This window comes from Pteronotus mesoamericanus, unplaced genomic scaffold, assembly GCF_021234165.1.
Source record: "Pteronotus mesoamericanus isolate MK-2021 breed Mesoamerican mustached bat unplaced genomic scaffold, CSHL_Meso_final contig_116, whole genome shotgun sequence".
Classification (NCBI taxonomy): Eukaryota; Metazoa; Chordata; class Mammalia; order Chiroptera; family Mormoopidae; genus Pteronotus; species Pteronotus mesoamericanus.
Genome location: NW_026555027.1, coordinates 4,598,492 through 4,621,295, shown reverse-complemented (window position 1 = coordinate 4,621,295; position 22,804 = coordinate 4,598,492). Strand labels below are relative to the sequence as shown.

The following is a 22,804-nucleotide window of genomic DNA, read 5'->3' as shown; positions in this document are numbered from 1 at the left end:
TCCAACAACTGTGCGCCTGGTGGCCCCCGCCCACCACCAAGCCCTGCCAGTCAGGGGAGCACAGAGCTCCTCCCAGATGAGGAAGTCTCCCAAACACATCTGCAGGGAGCCGGGGTCAGCGGGGGCAGGCCTCGGACGGTGGGGTGCCCCGTCTCCCTCAGGCCGCGTGACTGTGTCCTTGCCGCCCCGGGCCCACACTCAGCAGGGCTGCTGGGGGCCCTGTGCTCACCGCTCCTCCCAGAAGGTCCTGGGGAGCCCAGCACAGTCTGACCTGGATGGCCGCCGGGAACGCCCAGGCCCACGCGGCCCTGTCCAGAGGCCCAGGCGCCAGCGCCTGTCTTGGGGACCTCCGGCGGCCCGTGCTCACGGCCTTCAGCGTCCAGCCCAGTGGTCCCCAACATGCCTCTGCTGGCGAATTGAATGCCGTTTGTTAACTCTTTCCACATGGACGTCTCCCACCCTATGAACCTGTGGTCCGCCCCGAGTTTCCCCAGCCAGGGGGTAGGCAGCGGCTGGAGGCTGCCCGCTGCCTGGGTTCAGCTCCCGGCTCTGCCCCCGCCCTGCTGTGTGACTGTGGGCAAGCGTCTTAACTTCTCTGAGCCTCAGCGTCCTCACCAGTAGCAGGAGGACCATGGACCCGGGACGCCCCCTCCCTGGGCCAAGCAGTTACGCACTCAAACTGCTGCCTGACGGGAGTCGGGGCTGCGTGCTGGTTCTGTAACGAAATGCTGCGGCCGTTACTCGCAACTGGTGTCCAGATGTCCCAGAGACAGTTCGGTTCCCTATTGACGACCTAGATTCTAGCAGCTTCTGCCCCACCCCCCACGCCTGCCAGAGTTTCACTGGGTGTTTGACAAATAGCTGTGCTTCCATCCCGGGGCGTGAGGGCTCGTGCCCAAGGGTGAAGATTCGTGTGTACGCCGTGGACAACTATTGCACCTGACAAGGGACGCTGCCCCGCTTGGTCCCCACGCCTCCTCCTGGCCCGCGACGCCCGCGACCGCCGTGGGAGCGGTACTCACGGAGGTGGTGCGCGTAGCGGAGGTGGAACACGTCACAGCCGTGCACGTGGTGGTAGAGGGTCTTCTCGATCAGGTCCTGCGGCTCGTACCCGGTCAGCTCCGTCACCCTGAGGAGGACGGGGCTGCGTGACTCCCTCGCTCTGAGGTCGCCTTTCCTTTCAACTAACATTGGTTTTGCCAACAGGAATCAAGTGCTAAAAGGCGGGGGGAGGGGGAGGGAATGTTGATTTTGGAAACTAAGAATGATCTTTTTAATGAGGAGAAAGGCATTGAACTCCAGCCCAGAGCAGGATGTAGGCCTAGTCATGAGCAATAACGTTCCTCTGAAACCACTGGCCGTGAGAATGTCGGGGTGGCCTCAAGTCGCGTCCCTGCACCCCAAGGTGAAGCTTACCTGAGGAACCTCAGGCTGAACTTTGGTACTGATAGTGGGAGAAAGCAGCCCAGGCGAGAAATAACCCAATCTCCGGGGACTCTGGGGGGACCCTTTTTAGAAATTATTGTGGCAAAATAAGCATAAGATAAACTTTACCATTTTTAACCATTTTTAGGCGCACAGTTCAATGGCAATAATTCCCTTCACAATGTTATCTGACCATCCCCACGTCTATTCCGGAATCTTTTCTTCACTCCAAACAGAAACTCTGTCCCCATTAAATAATAAGCCCCACCCTCTGTCGCCCCACTTCCTGGCAACCCCTATCCTGCCGTCTGGCTCTCTGACTTGGTCCGCTCTAGCTATCTAAGTGGAAGGACACACCATTTGTCTTTTCGGGCCTGGCTTCTTTCACACAGCATAATGTTGTCAAAGTTCCCCTGTGCTGTAGCATGTGCCAGAACGCCGTTCCTTTTCATGGCCGAGTAATATTCCACCGCGTGTAGACACCACCTTCTGTTTATCCATTCATCTGAGGCCGGACACTCGGGCTGTTTCCGAGTGGTGGCCATTGTGTGTGAGCCTTTAGGTCCCCTTCCACACCAGACACCGTTCCTTACCACGGCTGGGCTCAGGACGTCTGGCCGGTGGTCCCTGCTGATGGGATGGAGGGTCTGACCGAAGACGGTTAAGCCTCACGTTGGTGGAGGATTGTTTTAGACCCCCCAGGAAATTGTTTAACACAGAAAACATTGTGGCTAGAAGGTCAACCTTACGCTCGCCAGAGCAAAAGAAGCACGTCCCTAGGGCTTGCATGACGTTACCCCGGGCCTATTAATTCCCCTCCTCGGCTCTTTGAAGGAGAGTGGTTGTCCTCTTCCAAGACGGCATTGCCAGTGGCCTTTGGATCACTCCGTCCGCAGGTGAAAATTGCATGTGGCAAATGCACTGGGAACCATGCCCTCGGAAGAGGTGGTCCAAACATCTCGGTGACAGATATTCAAGAACAGATGAAAGAGGGACACGGAGGGATTCCAAAGGAGGCGAGGCCATGGTGAGAAGCCCACGGGGACCAAGGTTGGCTGGGAGCTGCGGCCCTGCCGGCCCTGGCCTGAAACATTAGCTGTCAATTAAACGGGGAAACTTGACCTCGCTTCCATTCCTTAACTCGCTCCCCTTTCTGTTGAGCTCTACACGGGCTCCGGTCGTAAATCTCTGAGAGCCTCGCATAGCCCTGGACCCCCTCGCTGTTTGGTGACGCACTTCCACGGCGATCCTCGGGGCAGGAAGGAGCCAGCCCGAGGCAAGCAGGAGGGGAATGCGCCCAGGCCGGAGCCTTCCAGGGCTCCGGGGAGTTGTCCAAGGGCCACCTAGAACTTCAGGCCCCGCCGGAGTCCAACTCTGTGTGGCAGGAAAACTGAGATGTCTGCTTCCCCCAAAGAAAACCAGGCATCTCTCCGGTGTGGGGATGAAAGACGCTTCCCAGACCCTTTGGACGAAAAGTTTCAGAACAACGGCCCCGAACGTGTAAATGAATCAGAAACACATGTATTAAGTTTCTCATCAAAGTACACATGGCTTTAAAAAATTAAAGGGGAGGGGAAGGGTCTGGCAGCGCGCCCTCCTGTTTTTTCCAACCCTCTAGTGTCTGAAGACCTGTCAGGGGATTTGCCAAACCCCAAACATCGCTCGGCTCCCCCCTCCTCAGCAAAGGCACCAGCTACAGTTTCAAAGCGAAATACCACAAACCCCCCCGAACCGAAGTTCAGGTTATGCTGAGTTCAGCTCTGTCTGGGATCGTGCTGGGTGGGGGGCCGCTGCCCCAGGGCCTCGGGATTGCAGGGCTTCCGGCCAGGCCCTCGCCGGGCTCCTGGGTTTGTCGTCAGAGCTGCCATCTCCTACCCGGCCTGGACGTGGTGCTGACCCCCGAGGGCTGTCCCGGGCCCACGGGGCTGCCCCACGCGGAACACCCGAGTGGGTGCGAAGAATTCTCCGGTGCGCTTCTGGCCCCTCCGTGAGCACCTCCTACAGGACCAGGAGGTTGGGAAAAAGCCTCAGGCTTCCCGGGAAGCCTGTGGTGCTCGGCAGGAGGAGCTGACGTCTTCGCCGTCTTCCGTGGAGACCGGAAGCTTTCCTCGAGGTCACTGCCTTTCTCTCCTACTCCCTCGGGGACGCGGCCCTCACAGCCACGCGCGGGGGAACGCTGGTGTCCGGAGAGCCCGTGTCTGCGGCTCCAGGCCCCGGACCCCTCAAACTCGGTGCACCCTCTTCTGTGAGGCTCTCCTTCTGCCTCCGGACTGCAGAGCTGGGCGGGTCGGACAACTGAGAAAACCTGAAGTCTCTCCTCGGGGAGCCCCCTCCCTTCCCTCTTGTAAAGAACTCACCAGGCCTGGAAGCGGGGGTGGGAGCGGGGCTGGGGTGGGGGCGGGGTTGCTGGAACAGCCAAAGGAAAACGAGGAGACCAACAAGGGAGAACCCGGTTGATCCTGCCTCCTGCCGTGCTTCTGCCATAGAGGCCTGGGGCAGCCGGGAGCTGTGTCTGTCCACCCGGGGAAGTGACTCCGGGATTGGGCAGGTCCCCGTCTTTTCCACCTGCTCTCAAGCCCCCAGCCCCAGCCCCAGGGCCGCTGGCCAGCCTCAGACACCAGACACCGGTCCCGCCACAGGGACACAGCGCTTGTCAGCGTCTGGCCATCCCTGAGGTGCCGCGCCCGCCCCCAGGGTCACCCTTGCCGTTGTGTGGGAGTTCCCGGGGGCACAGCGATGCCCTGTCATGCTGGCCCTCGTCATTTCTCTGCTTCCAGATGGCTCTGCCGTGCCTTCGTGACGACCTAGACTAACCTGTGTCTTCCCCTTCCACCGCTCACCAGGTGGAGTTGTTTTTCTTCAATAAATGGTTAAAACGACCCATTTTATGTTACATATATTTTACCACAAAAAAGGGAATAAAATCAATAAATCCCAGCTTTGGGGCGTACAGAAAACAAATAAAGATAGACGCAGACATATAGGATAGCTATCGATAGACGCCTTGCCTCTGGGAAGCCCAGCCACAGGCCCCGGCCGCGGGGCGGGGGGCGGGGGGGCTCTGAGCACGCGCCCCTGCCTGTACAGCCGCGGAAGCCAGGAGGCGAAGGGGCTCGCCGAGCTGGCGTATCGGACCTTTTCCTTTTGCCAATGCTTCACATCTGTCATCTGGTGGCATCTCTCCTAACTGCCCTGGGTGGCAGGGTGGGTGGGCCGGGCTGTTGTTTTATTTATTTCTATATAAATATACAGATATCAGCCTGAAGACTCGGAGGCTGCAGCCCGCCCTGGGGAGGGGACATCCCCACCAGAGCAGGCTGGCCTGGGCCTGGGTCTCACTTGTCAGCGGTTCTTCCTCACTCACACTCCCTGCTGCCTCGGAAGACAGTCACGAGCTGATGGGAATTCCCATGTAGGGGAGGAAAGGACAGGTGGGACAGACAGGTCTGGGGACGCTGCAGCCTCAGCCTCCTAGCCCGGACCCCGAGAGGGCACCTGGCGAGCTTGCGGTCGCAGCCTCTCCGCCAGGGAAGCCACCTGCCGGCTCCCAGCCTCAGGCTGCGGTGGCTACCACGGCCCATGTGGCTTCCCACAGCCCGGATCGGAAGGCCTCCCTGCAGCACACGACACGGTGCAGAAACCCGTTTGCTTCAAAGTCCTCCCGACACGGTGGCGACGCGAGGCAGACCCCTGACACTGCGTGTTGCCGAGGGGGCTGCCTGGTGCCCACAACACGTGTCTCCAGCTACACCTGAGAACCAGGCTGGCCTTCCGTCAGTTCCTGCCTGGACTTCAGCAAGTCCCTCCTTATTCGCCTTCCAAGCCTGACCTGTTCCCTGCTCCACCTCAGTTTAACAGCGGAGCCCTCGGGGGCCCCCGGCACCCCCACCCCCGGCGTCCCCCGGAGCTCCGCGGCAGCTGCAGGGGCCCAACTCACCGGGAATCCAGGAATATCAGCTTCAGGTCAAGGCTGGCCCGGAACATGAACATGTTACTGTGCAGCTTGATCTCCGTGATTGCGCTGGGCGGCAGCGACTGGCCCACGGCCACCAGCCCCACGATCTGGTAGCAGGAGTCGTACAGGGACATATCCAGCATGTACTGCCTGATCTTCAAGTAGCCGCTGCAGTGGATGACCTGGGGGGCAGAGGGCAGGGTCAGTCGGCGGCGGCTGGGGTCAAAGGGCTCCCACCCACGTGCTGGGCTACCCCAGCCTGGCCTCTACCGAGCAGCAGGCCCAGTGCCCGACGCACTGCTCAGGAGAACGGAGCTGTTCTTTCCTAAGAAACAGTATCTTGATAAAATACCAGGGCTCTTCCTTAATTGACTGTGTTCGAGGAACTCCCCAAGTTAAGTCTCTCTAATATATAACAGATTTATGCATAATTCACTCATTACTACGTTTCGATGAGATGGCACAGCGAAGGCATGTGGGGAAGCTGGACGTTTGTCCCTAAATGTTCACTTCAGCAACTATCACGCTTCTCTTCCAATGGGATCGAACTTGACATCTGTTACCTTGACATTGATATCACCTGACAAGCGGTATCACTCCAGGAAATTCAGAATTCTTTCCGTAGAATCAAAAAAAGCTTCATTTCAAAAACATTTTTATTTTAGTTTATTTATAAGTCAAGACTTTATCCCCTTGTAATAAGCAAAAGCCAGAGTGACTGTGTAGAAAGGCTTGTAATAGTGACAGCCAAAACCGCACAAGAGCAAATGTCGCGTGTTCCAAGCATCACACGGAAACACCAGGACCGCCCTAAGCCTTCGTTCTGGGGGCGCTTGTATGGGTGACAGTTAGTAAAGCTCGAAAGGCTCCTTTTGCCCCGTAACAGCGGAGGCAAGAGCCCTTTCCAGAAGCTGCCCTCCAGGACTCCCGGCCCAGGCGCCTCTCGGCTGGAGCGAACCTTTAACCCTTCTCGTCTGCTTCCCCATTTCACTGATGAGGGAGCTGAGGGCAGGGTCGGAGTGTGTTTTGCCTAAGATTCGACAGTTAACACGCGGCAGAAACAATTTGAGACTCCAATGTCCAGAGGAATGTCTGGGGGTGCAGGACGGTGTGGGGGTTCCCCTCCCCCCGGGCCAAGCAGGCTGGGAGTCTGGGGCAGCAAGCAAGCAACGTGCCCCCTAGACTAGAAAACGGAGTGAGAGGCAAGTGCTTGGAGGGGGTGGGGCTCCAAGGAGGGGCCTGAGGAGACGCGGGGGTGGGGGGTGGGGGGGCGGCAGATCCCTGGGGGGGGGCGGTGGGGAGGGGCGCTGCAGAAAGAGCACAAAGCTACCGAGGCACCAGACGGACCCTTCTCTCTCACCCCACCCCGCCCTCCTTTTCTGACCCTCAAACACTCCTGCAAAAACGCCGCCACCGGCCTCCAGCTCCAGAGACGGGGAGGAGGGTCAAAGGGGGGCGATCAGCTCGGACACCCCCCACCTGCCCTTTCGCCGGGGGCCGTGGCCTCTGATGGGGAGGCTCGGTATTGCCCACGGGCTCTTCGGGGGAGCTGCTCCTGGATTCCGGAGTCGGTCAGGGCCGCGCCCTGTCTGGCGGAGAGGCTGGCCAGGGAGGGCAGGGCGGGGCTCGGAGGCCCCCCGCTCGGCCCCGGCGTGCCCGCCTGCCCTCGTGCTTGTCAGCTGGTGTCCTTGGTCGTCCACCGGGGCCAATCTCACTCCCTCGGAGGGCGGGCGGCTCTGACTATTAGGTCACCTAACTGGGCTGCGATGCCAAAGACAGAGGCTCTGCTCGCACCCAGGACGGGCTGTATGCTCACTGCCATGCACAGCAGTGGCCGCATCCCCGGATGTGGGCGAACACTCTGATACGAGTGACCTTTCAGCGCTCTGAACACGCATCGCGCCCGGGATCCTGTGCTGAAATACGGATGGATTCTCGGTTAACTGAGGGGCAGCTGTCCAGTCAGACTGAGCTGCGTGCAGAGTAGAACTTGCAGGTGCCAAAGTCATGTGCGCCCTTGGCCATGTGTATTCTTGGTCTCCTGGGATGAATATTCTAAGACGCCGGCTCTCACACCTGCCTGGTGAGGTGTGTCACCGGGAAGCTCTACATTAGGTGGTAGGAAAGGTTTGGGGCCCCATGCCTTCCTGTCTGCAGATGTTCATGGGCGTGAAGCAAAACAGACAACGGGGAAGCCCCCCAGCCCCACCCCGCCTGCCCCCACAGCTCCTGTACCTTGTATCCGCTGCACGTCAGGCCCGCGTTTCTCTTCGCCAGGACACACTTCATCCGGAGGAAGAACGATCTCTCGATCTCATACTCTGAAAGCAGGAGTCAGGTGACACTGGACAAAGTCCCACCATGCTCCCCAGCTTTGTCCCAACACCCTCAGCACACCCTGGGGACCAGGACAGGCAGCTGGGCCTCAGGGAGCCTCGCCTGCGGCCGGGACCTGGGTGGCTGGGGAGACGGGCCCGTCCCGGTGAGGCTCCCAGGTGCCCCGGGGAGGGCAGCCCGAAAAAAGGCCAGAGCAAGAACTTGGGAGCGCCAGCCTGGGGTCCCCGTGAGAGCTGCACGTGCAGTGGCCCCCGTGGGGCGGCCCCAAAGGGGCCTGGTGTCAGGAGCCACCACTGGGGCAACCCTCAGCAGGGCCCTGAGTCTGCGAGGGAGGCCCAGAAGCGGCCAACATCCCTCGGGGCGGCAGAGAGCAGGGACAGGCCATGAGGGCGGAGGGAGCCAGCAGCAGCGCCTCCTGCCAGCCGTGCCCGCGGCACCGAGGCTGCCTGGCACCGTGGAGTGGGGAACAGAGCCCGCGGACCCGCTGGGCCAGATCAGTGCTTCGCCCTTGGGGAGAGCCCAGGACGCCCGCCTTCCTTGTCACTGTGTCTCTGGCTGGGCCACGGCCCGCCTTCCGCTTCTCCTCAGGCTTCGCTCACACTCCTCTGCTCTCACAGCTGCCAAGGCAAGCGAGGCCCCCAAGGAGGCGCCCTCTGCTGCAGGGGGGACCCCGCTCTCCGGGGCACAAATACCCACGTGCCTGTGCCCCCGGGGGAGGGCGAGGTCGCTCCGCTCTAAATAAACAGCCACTGGGTGCTGGTTAATAAATTAATTTTTAAAGAAAGGTGACCCCTGGGAATGGAAGCGCAGCCTTCTGCCCTCCCCGAGGGCATGCCTGGTGCAGGCGACAAGTTCACCTGAGGGCTCTCTCCCCGCTGCAGGTGGAGAGGCTGCCGTGTTTACCCACACTCCCCTGCAGTGGGGGGGAGCATGGGGCACAAGCTTCCCTTGAACACGGCACCAGCCTGCCCCATTTCCAGACAAGCATGCCCAGGTCTAAACTGCATCACATGCTAACTAACAAGTTTTGGGGGGAGCCCACTTCTTACACCATGAGCATAAAACAATGGGGCCAACCGAGACACAGAAAACCAGCTGCAGTGAAACTGGGAGAAAAGTGAGCGGGGGGCGGGGGGACCTCGGTCCCTGCACCCTCGGTGGCTGTGGCCGTGAGCTGGGCGAACCCGCCTCTCCTAGGCCTTTGTGTCCCTCCTGGTGTGCTGTCTCCAGCTCAGACACGCACGCATGGAAAATGGGCGGCCGGGCGGGGGGGTGTCCTGATATTCCCAAGTGTCATAGGCTGTCGTTTCCTAAACACTTTTTAAAAAGCTATGCCAGGGAGGGAAGGGTGAAACCAGGGCTAGTGGAGAAAGCCCACTCCTGTGCCACAGACTGTGCGTAATTTTTTGGAACAGTAACAACAAAACGTCCCGAGGAATCCTCTAAGACTCCCGCTGTCCTGGTCCAGCTTTAAAGACCGCCCCCCACCCGACCCGTGAAAGAATGACTTTCAAGTGCCACGTTCTCTCCCAGCCCTCGTTCTGTTAGGAATGACTCCTTCAGACTCTCACGTCCCTCTGGGGAATGTCGGCCAAGCCGGGACGCCGCAGTCCAGAGCGGCCCCGAGGCCCTCGGTCGACGTGCCGGTTGGCCTCATTGGCCTGCCAGAGGGAGCTACAAGAGCGGGGCCCCGGAACAGGTTCTTCTGTGTCTCCCAAGCACACAGGGCAACTGCCCCCTGGGTAAGGAGGAGCCCCATCCTCTCTGAACAGCCACGCCTTGTCTGCGCTGACCCAGTGCTCACCACAGCAGGGACTCAATCAACGCGCGTGAATCGATGGGTAGGGCTGTCGGGGGGCGGGCCATGTCCCCGTGGGAGCCAGGCCAGCGAGACGGACCTGCCTCCAGCCAGACCGGGGCTTCTGAGCAGCTCCAGGCCGTGACGACACCGACCTGTCCCCACGCAGGCTAAGGTTTTTAAGCACGTGAAGTAAAATGTCTGAGATTACAAATGGATGTATTGCAGATGGATTGAAAACAGTTGTTACAATATTAAAACGAGGGGTGATGTGCTCATAAATGTGCTGCTTTATTAACACATTAAACAGCAAGGCCCAGGAGCGGGGCCTCAGCACCCCTGGGGTTCCAAAGGCACGAAGCTGTTAGCGACAGACACGGCTTTCTCTCTACAATCGAGAAAATCAGGAGGTGCTAACTTTCAACTAGAGAACTGAAATGTAATTTTCCCCATCCAATTCCGAAAATGCAAGTGCTGCCCTCGGACCCTGTGGGCAAGAAGCCCAGGTCTAGATCCGTGGGGCCCAAACCAAGAGCACTTTGGGGGAGACGCCTTTGGCCACTTCCTTGATTCCTCCCCAGCATCCGCCACAGTCGCGCACCTGATGGGCGGTCAGTGGTGGCGTGTGAAGGACAGAGGCCTCAAGCCAACCCCACTCGGTAGGCGCAGCGTGTCAGCTGGAGGCCCGGGCGGGGCGGCGTGGGACGCACAGCCCTTGGGTCGCAGCCAAGAGCATCGCCTGGTTTTCCCTCTGGTTTCTTCCCGTCCGGAGGGAATCAATACCTTGGAGCAGGTGGTGGTGGAGAGGCTGGTGGGCCGCGAGGACGGCCGTCATCTCGTCGTGGTCGGAGGGGTGGATGTACTCGTAAATGCTGTTGCCCGTGAGCTCCACCTGCCGTGGGAGGGAAGGGCGGGGTCAGAATCCTCTCCGGGAGGGGCGGGGGCACTGTGTGTATCACGCGTGTGCACCGGCCAGGGGCAGGACTTTGAGCCCCGCTGACAGCCCGCACCCCCTCCAAGCACAGAGACACTTGTCTTTTCCAAACCGTCTCCCACGCTTGCCGGCAAAGCCAGAGGTGGTTGAGCTGAAAGCCGAGAGTCCTGAGCAGGAGGAGCCGGAAAGTGAAGGATGACGAAGGTGCGCCCCGGGGCGGGTGACCCAAAATGGTCTGGTCAGCATCCTTCACACAGGAGCCAACTTAAAACAGGCGGGAGCCTGCGTGTCGTGCTGCCTGAGGGGACTGGTCAGCCGGGACCCGCCGCCTGTCCTGAGTGAGGTCCCCGAAGAGCTCTGTCCACTCAGAGGCCGAGAGGCAGGAGCCACGGGCCCCCTGGCACTGGAGGAGGACATGAACCCCCAAAGGCCCTTTCTCCGAGCAGCTCTGCCCCTCAGGCTCTGCCCGAGAAGCCTGTCTTGAACTTCCCAGTCCACAGCAACTGTGCTAACCCACGGCTCCCGCCCACGGGAGTGGCTGGTGGCCCAGCCGAGGGAGCTACGTGACCCTGGGCTCAGACACCACCTCCTTCCAGACGCGCCCCACAGAGGGCAGACACCAAGAGGCCGCGTCCACGCTGGACGGGCGCCGGCCCTGCGGGGACCTGGGCTCCAGGGACACGCCTCCGCTGGGCTCTTCCCACTGCAGCCCGTGACTCAGCTCCTGACCCTGAGGAGTGTTCCATGGCCTCCCGAACACACGTGCCCTGGCAGGGCACGCGAGCGAGCCTCGGGACCTGGTCCCTGCACCCGCCACGAGACGGGCAGCAGCATGCCACATTCTAGAAGCTACCACCGTCCGAGCGCCTTCTGAGCAGAGGTGGGTGGGTCCTACCGGAGAGATGGGGACAGTGAGTCCCGGCACCCAGTATTGGGGGGGGGCAGGGCAGTGGTGGTACTTCCAGCACAGCCAGGAGGGGCCCCAAAAGCCCAGCCTGGGAGAAAGCTCAAAGCGTGCGGGACGCTGCCCGAGGGCGGCGGAGGCCCTCGGAGGCCCTCGGGGGCGGGGGCGGGGGTGTCTGCACGCTGTGCAGAGGCAGGCTGGCCAGCGCCTTGTCCCCAACAGTGCCGCCTCACGCCCCTGGCTGCCGGCCCACGGGGGCGACGGAGAGTTTCTCCACCGCTCCGAACGGGGCACGGGGTGGCGGCTCCCCTCACGGCCTCAGAGGTGTGGCCCGCCTCCCCCTCCACTGAGCCAGTCTCCCGGGCTGCTAGGAAGTGTGAGTTGCCTGCTTCTTCAGAACAAGTTACTGTTCTGGCCTGCTAAGCAAGCGGGTCCCCGAATCGGTGTTCGCAGCTCTATTTTCTGCATTTTCCCAGAACGCTCCTCCAACATGACGCAGGCGGAGCAGCGGAGAAGGCTCCCCTGCGCTGGCCCAGGACGCGGGCCTAGCGGGGAAGCGGCTGCATGGTTTCATTACAGACGCAGTACAGTAAAGATGATACATGAAGACAAAAACGAAACACTCTCCTTGCCAGGCATTGCTGTTAGTCCTTCCATTGAAATAAACCAGCCACATTTCAGCCAGCCCTTCCGGACGGGACAGTGTCTTTTTTCTGGGGGCAGCTGTATAGATGTCAGGTGGACGGGGTGAAGGCTGATGAATAAGGGGGTTACTTTTGAAACTGATTCCCAACTTCCATGACTTACTTTAAATAGGAAAAAATATATATAACAAAATAGAATTTTTTTGTATTGGCCTATCATTTCTCTCCCGCCTTTGTTGTTAGGGGGACAAAATGATTACTCTGGTTTGCTCCAAGTCCTTGTTTAGGAAAAACTGATGTCTCTTCAGAGACACAGCTTCAAATACTTGCAGAAAAGGCCTGCGTCTGCGCTTCTGGGGGACTTTACGACTGTTTTACCCCAAAGTAGCTTCATCGGCTTTCAGAAATCCCTTCTCATCCTTGGCGTTGGGAGGAGAAGAGCGAAGGCCCACGAGTTAAAGGCTTGATTTTCTGAATATTCGGGTCAATTATAAAACAGTCTTCAAATAACGGAAATGTTTTTAAAGAACAAATTATAGAATGATAAAGGAGAGCTGGCCTTGGCTCAGAATTACGGCTGACATGCTGTTTCCTGTATTTACATATCTATCCGTGCTCATGAATGCTGGACGAAACGTGACTACCTCAAAAAAAAAAAAAAAAAATTATGGTCGCCGCTGTAAAACGCTCCAGGTCTCATACATCAGCCTTATTAAAACAGACCCTCCATGTGATATTTTAGCATTGGTAAAACCCTGGTAACTACAAAATGAATTGCTTTCCGACTAAGAGCTTTTTTATGTTTTGCTGAATAGCTTTCCTTCCTGCCAAGAAAACTACACAGGATAAATTCAGCACTAAATGGATATATTCTGGGTCAGGAGGGAAAGCCGCCCCATGCTCTGAAAACGCACATTGCTCTGCTCTGGGTGTTTTGCTGACTATGGTAAATTAAGCATTTTCAAATAAGATGGTTTGGGTTTCAGGGTTCAAGTTATGTCAACAAACATAAGACGCTGTCCTTTCTCTTTATTTCAAAAGTGAAAGGATTAGGTCTTATGGCCCCAAACAATGCCATGGCTACTTTTACGGCTGTGCTTCCGGCTGCAATCTCAAATATTCCATTTCCTTTCTGTGTCTCATAAACAGCTATTTCATACATATCGATATTTATTTGAAAGTGTACACGAGCTACCTAGGCGCTATATACTGTGTGCAACTTTGGTAAGGAAATTTAAACGCACACGGATACTTAAAAATGTTTGCGGTCATACACAGCAGGGAGACAAAGTTTTTTTCCTTTCTTCAAATATAAATCAATTATATTAACAAAAAAAAAAAACCATGGACTTAAACCTTTTAATAAACCTGCATGAATAAAGAGTGCTTCCCTGACTCTCTTCCAAACAGATGTTTGTCTGTATGTATGGATTACTATGTGTTACATACGTGTAGCCACCACATGGAATTTTCAAGCCAGGAGCTTGATTCCGTTTCCCCACATTTAGACTGTGGGCTGAGGAGGGGACTTGCATTTCGTGGTGGTCTCTGCCATTTTTTGGTATGAAAATTCGACAGCAAGGATCGCTGTGTTCAGTCATTTAAAAGCAAACACAGACTTAAAGACTCTCCATATAAGGTAGATTTCTTATTTCAAACTCTTTAAAAAGTTTAATAAAAAGCTTTGAACTGAGATGGGCTTGTAACAGGCATTTTTACACCTCAGAGAGACTACTCTGATGGTTATTTAGGTAATTCAGGTAAAAAAAGAAGAGGAGAAAGACCACTTCGGTGTGAGTTTTCATGCAATTATGGCAAACCAAAGCGGGGGCTTGTGTTTCCTGAGGGTGGCTAACATGGCGTTTAACCCTGAATTAATGGGAAAGATGTCATCATTTAATGAGATAATGTCACTTAGAGTAATTGAAAGTTCTTGGAACACAGAAGGTCACTGTGTAAATATAAGCTATTACTACTGCCGCTATTCATCAGGGACCCTGTTTAAAGGTTATTCTTAGATGACTGGGTAAAATTTTATTAACATTTTTATCTCTGGTGATGTAGAAAAATCTTCAAGCCTATTTTAATAAAAGCTTTTGTGTCTGATATATTTGCTTGACTTTTTTCCTTTTAACAAAATAATGTAAGAGCAAAAATTTTTTTTTAAAAAAAGGGAAGTTGGGTGTTTGACATCCTCTCCAATACTTTATTTTACTATTTAAGTGAAGAAGACAGAAAAAAACACACATTGTGATTCTGCCTGGATTTCCTTCTGCAGAGCTAATCTTGAGCAGGAGGCAGATTTGAGGGGAAATGTTTGTTGTTGCTTATTTAAACAGTTCACCACGGAACACTCCCCAGACGCTAGGCTTACTTCTGCATTACAGTGTTTTTGTAACTGCAGACTGATACCAAGAGGTCCTGCCAAGAGATCAGAAAAAAACGATCAGTTGTCCGGCACAGTTTGATGTATCTTTTTTAAAAAATTGACACTTCTCCTGAAACATAGAGACAACAGGCGTCTCTCTAACTTCCTTGGAAAATGGCAGTGGATCATAACTCCCCCCTTTCAAAATTAGAGCACCAAATTTTATTGCCGCATTTTGACCGAAAGTATAAGTGCAGTTTTAACTGTGATTCTGTTTAGATGTCCTTTGGTGGGGGGAATTGTGACCAGGAGGCATATTTGCCACCCATCCAATATTTTGGTCCTCTTTAATTACAGAGAGAAATGACAGAGAAAGAGAGAGATGTGGGCGTGGGAGGGCGCAGCCCGACGGGGCCGGTCTGCGCACGGGCCCCCCAGGTGCCAGGTGCCGGGCATGCCGAGCGACTCACAGCCCCGTGTGCCACCGCGGGGCGCTGTCTGAGGCGAGCGTTTGCCACTTGCAGCACGATACTAACGGAGCGGCGGTGGTGCCTGGCATTTGTGTGGCTCCCTACAGCTTGTAAGTCACATACGACGGGCACTTGGGTTTGTTTCTTACCACAATCCTGAAAGAGGGGCAGACTGGGAATTATTTTCTTAAGTGATCGTTCAGGCAGGTTAAGTATCAGACAACAAAAACGACGTAGCTGAATGCATTTCACTCTTTGCTTGGACTGCTCGGGAGCTCAGACCTAAATTTAATATTCCGTAATAGTAACTTTACCTATTCTAAAATATGTTTGACTGGCCACTTTCTTTTTCCAAGAAGTTCTATTTGTTTATTTTTAGAGAAAGAAGAGAGGGAAAGAAACATTGATCGGCTGCAGCCCAGGCATCTGCCGTGACTGGGAATCGAACTGGTGACCCCTCACCTTGTGGAATGACGCCCATCCCACTGAGCCACACCAGTCAGGGCTTGACCAGTCATTTAAAAAACATGTGAAATGTTTGTCTTCTTTGTGATATTATTATTAGACTAATCAACGGTTTTATAAATCGTGACTGAAAAAGGTAAGTAATCTGATTCAGGTCTATCAGCCACAAACCAAGCCAGGCGTAGAAACTGGGAGGGGTACAACTAATGGGTCTTAAATAATGCTAAATAGGGCAAGGCAAAAATTCAGAGAAATGTAACTTCGCAAAATACAAAAAACAGTAAGCGCCATGTTCCCAACCATATTTTCCATTTTACAAATAAGTCACTGCTTCTAAGTCACATAGGCGTAAGAGCAGAGCCACTCCAGCGAATCTCACCGGGGAGACCTGGTTTCATAAAATAGAGAACAGAAGGAGAAAAGAAAACACCCAACAACTTTAATGTGAGATTCCCTTTAAAGGACTTTGCGTAAGAAACCCACAGGCACGGGGTCAGGACAGACATGTACTGGAAGAGAAAGCTGTGAACAAGTGACAAGTTTAAAAAACATATAGGCAGAGGAAGAAAACTGGTAATTTTGTTCATTTCCAAACTGGTAATTTTGTTTTTCAGTGAGAAAACCCAAGCCACTTTAGTTGGCACGTTTCACTCTGGCTTAACTACACAAAGAGGCTGGTGCATACGGACTTCCCGGGCCCCCTGGGAGCCCAGTTCCTGTATCTAATTAATTCTAGTGTGATGAAAAAGCAAGCTCTGGTAATTCACAATGTAAAGAAACACTTAGTCCCTCTATGTATAAAAATGCGACTTCTAGAACCTTCTTCCACACCTGTTAAATCAGACTTGTGAATGGCAACAATCAGCGAGACTCCCCCATCCGGAGACCCCCCCCCCCGCCCCCCGCCCCCGGCCACCGGCCCAGCCTGCAGCCAAACCCTCCAGCAAACCCTCGGCTGGGCCGGGATACACAAAGCGGAGTGCAATTCTCTCCCCTAGGGGATGAGCTCCCTTTTAGAAAACGGTTCCAGAAAAATCAGTAATATTTATATGTTCTAAAGAAACCAGGACCTTGCTGTGCAAAACAGTAGTAAACCGAATTTTATGAGTTTCTATCACAAGCATATAAAATGCTTTACTGAAACGACCACTGAACTGGAAAAACTCAGGAAAAATTACCCTGAATTCCATGTGAACACTCATAAATCTATGTCCCCCCCTCTCTCTCCCCAAAGCACATTCTGCATAAGATCCATGTTTGCCACCAGCTTCCCTCTTGCTTTCATGGCAACTCACAATACCACGTGCAGCGCCATCAAATGTGGACTGAAAAGTCTCCCTTTGTGAAGCTCTTGTTAGTGACTGAAAGTCTTACTATAGAAGCAGAGTCCAGGCTATTGAAGGAACCTCAGAACAAGGCTGGCTGTTGCAAAGATACTCTGTCATTAACCCCAAAGGAAAAAGAAAGTAAAGAAGTGAAACGTGACACGGAGAAGCAAAGCCCCACGGGATGGCCTTAGAAGAGGATTTTGCAATTGTGGATTATGCTCATACACAAAAGCAGATGCGTGAACACACTCATGTTTGAGTTGGGCAAGGCTGCCAAGATCCACCAACACTTCATATGTAGGTTGCACAGAAAATGATTAGGTACTACCTACCTGGGACAAGCCTAAATGTACGGAGGCTGTTTCCGATATATACATGATTTTGCCATCAGATGCTACCACAAAAACAAATCCATCCAAAGTCTGGAAAAGAAAAAATGTCAGGGTAAGAGATGAGAGTTATACATTCGAGTCAACTCTAGAAATTGTACTCTTACTGGGATGGAGGATTGCATAAAATATTATCACCAACACATATTTGTCAAATGCAAAAAAAAAAGGCAACAAAAAAACAAAAAACCCAGCCGGGGGCCATAAGGATTGTAAGTTACACCACTTGCTGGGCTTTCTAATGCTTTTAAAGCACTGTAAAAACAGTCTTACATGCACATCACAAAAATCATGCAAAACATTGGAGAATTCCTATCATACCCAGTTTAAATGCAGCAGCTTTATTGTTTGGGGTTATTTTAGCACTTAGCACAAATCCGGAGTTCTATGGTACTTAGGGGACAATCTACCACTATACAGACCACTTTATGTCATAATTGGCAGTGTTTATACCACTAGGACATATGCTTTATTTGCCACAATTTTCTAGTTACCCCTAAGTACCGTTTGAATAATAAATTCCGAACACTACCACTCCCCAGAAAAGAAAATACCGGGTTATTTGAACAGACTATGTCTACAGAATTAATTATTTCGAATAACCTTTGCAAAATTCAAGGGAAAAGAGTATCAATTTCTGAAAAATTAAAACCACCTACACGATATTCTGATTTGCCGAACTTGGCTAGCCCTCAAAAAAATAAAGTAAAATTATAAGAGGTAATTAAAACAAATAAAAAGGTACTGAGTATATTTATGTGTGGCAAGGATAAAAAGACTAAATTATTTTTGAAAGAGGAAACTGCATTTTATTTACCCATTCATATTTTAGATCCAGAACCAATGAAAAGCAATAAAATTGGTGAAAGATCTATACAACCCACAATGCTGCCCCCATAAAAAATATTCCAAATTAATTTCTGGCCACAAATTCTATTTTTACAGCATGTAATTGAAACCAGATTACCTTTGGTTTTTCTAAATCCACCCCCTCTTTGGAGGGGGGCCTAAAAAGAATGTAGCAGAAACGAAACATGAAAGATGCCCTTACATTCTACTCTCTCAAGTACAGTTTTGCTACAAAAATTCTTTGCCAGCTAAACTATCATTACCTTTCCCTACGCTGAGGTTGAAATCAACATCGTGACTAGAACGGTACTTTCACGTTTCTAACTCAGCTCCAAAACATTTTCCCAGCTAAACCCCGTTTCAGAAATATAAACTACACAGCCATATCTAAAGTTATACACGTGCTGGCACATTCTGCATCCTTGCTTAACTCCAAAGTCCTTAAAGAGATACATTAATGACATCGTTTCTGATGGTGAGCCATGTGAGTAAAAGGGAAAAATTATCATAATCAAATTCCGAAAGTTGCCAGCAGTAGCTAAAAATAATATCCTTAGTGGAAAATGTTGAGTATGAGTTCACAGCCTCATATTTTGCTTGCCTGTGTGCTAACTGCAAAGGCACTCTACCCACACACCACTGCGGAATTAATGAAAAGAAACGTAAGGTAGAGGAACCTGAGGATGTTGACTTTGCCACCAGGTTTTAACCGGCACTTAGTTGTCCCCCGATATTAGTGTCAGTTATAATATGCAAGAGTATCGGACATGCAAAAGCCCCCGCTCGGAGCTGGAGGCGAGCCTGCGGGAGGCCAGGCGCTCCCGGGAGGGACCCCAGCACTACCATTACCTGCCCAGCCGCCACACCGTGCGCTTTCTGTTGTAAAAGCTTCAGGTTTCAAATATTCCCCGGACCTGCTCTTCCCCAGAGCATGCATTTTTTAAAAATAAATCACATGAGGACATTCGGGGCAAAAGGGTTTTGAAAAGATCTGCTTTTTCAAAATGCGGAACTCGGGGCTGACTCCAACCCAAGTCTCTGCGACCCGCCGCCAACTTTTTTTTTTTTTCTTTTAAAGAAAACACAAAATAGAAGAAGGAAATGCAAAATAGCTCTGGGTAGGCATTTTTCCATGGCAGAGACAAATGACGGGAGGGGGGAATGAATCGGGTCGTTGATAAGGCTCTGTAAAGGGCATTTGAAAAACTCGGAGACACCAGGCATTGCTGTTCCCACCTAGCGCCAGCCACCAACTTGGAACTGGCCCTGGAACTGGCGGCCGGGCGCACGGCTCCTGCCCACGCCCCGGACCCTGCGGGGGAAGTTCGAGGTCGGGGCGGCTCAACAGCGGAGGACGGAATGGCCCCGGGCAGGGCGGGGCGCTAGGTGGTTGACCACAAGCCCAGCGAGGGCCCCTCGGGGGGCCAGGCGACTCCGGAGGCCACACCAGGTTGTGGGTCCGAGGCTCAAGAGCCGGACCTCTTGGATAACAAGGCTCTACCACTTGCTGTGTAGCCTCAGGCGTGTTGCTTAACCTCTCTGGGCCTCAACTTTCTCCTCCAAAAAGAAAAAAAGAAAATAGACTTAAGAATAGAACGTCTTCTAAGTGGCTGGTTGAAGCCAGATGATATAGTAAGATTTAGAACAGAATCTGCCCGTAGTAATGCCAGCTGTTCGTATTCTATCAGCGATGCTGTCTCTCCTTTACGGCAACTCTTCCAAACACACAATTATCAGGCACTTCGGGGCTGCCCCCTCTCGCTCCGGGTGCCCTGTGACCACTCCTTCCCTGGCGCAGCGGCTGGCACCGCGCAAGCACTCCCTGAAGCGCCTGCTGGGGAAGTCAGGGTTAGAAAGGGCTTACCCACGCCCAGGGGCGCCCTGCTGGCCTAGGTCTCTTGGGCTAAAGTCCCGGTGCTTAGGGACGGCCAGGTGCGGAGCAGGCACAGGGATAAAAGGGCGGTCCTGGTTGAGCTGAGTCCCTGTGGGTCCAGACCTGAGAGGCGGCAGGTGGGGGCTGGCGGGCAAGGACGCCGCTTGCCCTCAGGCCCGGGCACTGCCTGGGGCGACCTACGGTCCGCCCAGTACTGTCTGGGGAGGGAAACCGGGAGAGCGGGGTGTCGGGGTCGCGGGGAGCACCGCCCGGCATGACCAGGGCTGCTGGCCCCGGAGTCCTCGCCCCCGCGCAGCGGCCCTACCTGCAGCAGGTGCGATCCTAGCTCCTTGGCAACGCTGTCCAGAGGCCCCGTGCGGCTCGGCTGTCCCCACGCATCTCCTAAACCTGGGCAGGGGAATGCAGCAAATCAGTAAACGACAGCTCCCAGCCGGAGCCCGGGCGCTGCCGAGCAGGGCAGGGCGTGCGAAACCCCGCTCCCAGCGCCCAGGCTGCCCCCGAGGCCCGAGCGACCCCTGTGCCCTCAACGAAAAAGAAAAAGGCCAAGGCAGATTTCCCGCCCAGGCCCAGGTTCCCAGCGCGGCAGCGGCGCCCTGAGCCTGCCAGACCCAAAGCGCGCGTGGGTCGCCCACGTGCTCACGGCTCTGAAATGGCCCTTTTATTATTTGAAATGCCACAAAGTAATCTAATCTGCTTTGTTAAAATTGTCCCTCCTCGTAGCCACAAGGGGACACTGGTGTGGCCATAAATATTCTCCCAAGGACGCCCCTCCCTTTCCCGAGTCTCCAGAGGGATCTATGGCTTTCCCCAAAGACAGGGAAGCCCAGACAAAAAGTCCCCCCGTCCAGCAGGCAGCTTTCCTGAATTAAAAAATAAAATAAAATAAAATCATCTTTTTCAACCTCAGTAACCCTGGGCTCCGCAGCCTTCACGGGCGCCTGGGAGGAACCCATCCCCTTCCAATCTCAGAGCTGCAGCCTGCGAACGGTTTGCTGGGGAGTGGGGAGGGGGTCCCAGAGAGCAAACTCCAGCCGTGCCAGGCCAGCCGAGTGCGGGACAGAGCTGGCTGGGCCGCAGGCGGAGGGGGCCCGTATATACTCGACCTAACGGTAACGGAGAGGTGTAGTTGTCACACAATTAGGGTCCCCCAAGCCCCACTGTTTCCTGGCTGCCCCCACCCCCAGGCCTCCTGCTCCTGCCCGTCACCTCCCCCAGGCCAGCAGTGCCGCAGAAAGCGCGCCCCCGGAAAGCCCGCCCTTGCCAGCAGAGCCTGCCTCTCCCGTGCCCTCCGCCCAGTGGTCGTGACCCTGGAGATCCCCGGCTTTCCTCCGCGTACTCCGGAGGAAGCAGGGGAGCCGGCGAGGGCTGCGGTGTTAGGCGCCGCCTGGCAGAACACTCCGCTGGTCCCTACGGTCCTCCTGCGGGGGACCTGGCCAGCTGCCCTCCAGTTCTCGCCACAGCCCCCCAGCGCGAGGTGGGGAAGGCCCTGACCGTTGTCTCCGCCTGCACGCCATTTCCCTGCGCGGAAAACGCGCGCCCCCAGGCTCGCTCACGCACTGCCCATCCCCAGCCACTGACGCGTGCGGGGTGGGCTGTGGGTCCCACGAGCGCATCCGCCTTCCCCCCAGGGTGACCTGCAGGCCAGACTGGCCCCCGCCCGCTGCGCGTCCGGAGTTTGGGACCGGAGGCCAGAGCCGGAGGCGTTGGGGGCAGGGAACCTCGTCCAGCCACCTTGAATTGGTGGGCCGTTCCTGGGATCACAATCACAAAGCGTGTCTACGCACGGTGGCAAGTCAATGGATGGGGAGCAAAGACGCCTGCAGAGACCTGGGGTCTCCCCAGTGTCCCTGCGGGAACGTGGCATCGCAGTTTCCGACGGCTTTGACGCAGGAGGCGGAAAATGCATCCCAGCAGAGTGAGGTAGCCAGGGCCTGGAGCGCCTGGGGTGGGGGCGGGTTGGCCCTGGATCCCCACCGAGGCTTTGGGAACCCTTCCTGGGGAACTCTGCTTGGCAAAGGTAAAAGGGACGGCCTTTCATTTCTCCTCCTGGGCTTTAGGAATTAGGCACTTACCCTGGCCTCCCCAGAGGGAAGTGGCTAATTTCCACAATCCCAATCCCCAAATGTGATGGCGGCCCCTTCGTCTCTGCCCTGTGGACAGGGCTGTCTCTTTAATCTCAGGACCTCGCTGCGACCGCGCCCCACTCCCAAGGACGGCCACAGCGACCAGGGCAGTGCGCCCCAGCCTCTGCCTCACAGGTCCTCACGGCCCCACCCGCGGTCGGTGGGCGTGGCAGGGTTTACTCATTTAACCAGAACTGGAAAGAACCAAAATGTAAAAGCCCCAAGGCTTGAATGAAGAATTTCACAAAGACCCAGCAACTCCGACTTTCGAAAATGGACAGGTCCGCCCTGGGAACTGCGCTTTACCCTGTTCCGGGTGCTTTCCCAAGTCTGGGCCAAAGCACCCTTCCCGGCTCAGCGGGGAGAGTGAGCCTGGCCGCCCAGCCCTGGCTTCTGGAAGAGTCCCTGCTCAGGGACCTGGGAGAATCCGCACTGCGGGAACGGCCCCCCGCCACGCTCCCCGGCCCAGCTCTCTTAGAGGCCCAGTCGGAGGCTCTGGCCTTAAGTGCAGAAAGGCACTGTGTACATGGAACCATTTTCCGTATAATTCAAACACCCAGATCCTTTGAGGGGGCTTATTCTCTTACATCACTATAGTTTTTTCTACAATTTCCCAAGGCCTCCGTTTTGGGGGAGGAGATGTGGCCCCAGCGCTCCTCCTCCCGGACCAGGTGGCGGACCAGGGTGGGGGTGGCCAGAGGTTCCCCTCAAGGACCCCGCGCGCCCCCCCCCCCCAGTGCAATGCTGCCAGCTCTTCCATTAGAAACTGCTGTGGGTGAGGCCTTTGCACTTGGCCCGTAAGAACTTGGACAGAAGACAGACTAAATAAATTAAGGTTTGTAAACAATATGCTCCCAAAACGCGAGGCGCTGTGTATGCGTGGCCGTCGCTGGACCCAACAAAGGGCTTTGTTTGAAAAGG

The 22,804-nt window shown here is 54.8% G+C and overlaps 1 protein-coding gene across 1 annotated transcript in view; it reads right to left on the bottom strand.

Annotated features, from left to right (window-relative positions):
* Positions 1-22,804, bottom strand: part of SIM2 (SIM bHLH transcription factor 2) — a 39,216-nt gene that overhangs the window by 9,877 nt on the left and 6,535 nt on the right. Inside the window, 6 exon segments of the mRNA XM_054576120.1 lie at positions 1,023-1,129; positions 5,363-5,562; positions 7,616-7,701; positions 10,299-10,407; positions 16,961-17,050; positions 20,065-20,147. Of these exon segments, the coding sequence (XP_054432095.1) occupies positions 1,023-1,129; positions 5,363-5,562; positions 7,616-7,701; positions 10,299-10,407; positions 16,961-17,050; positions 20,065-20,147 (675 nt within the window).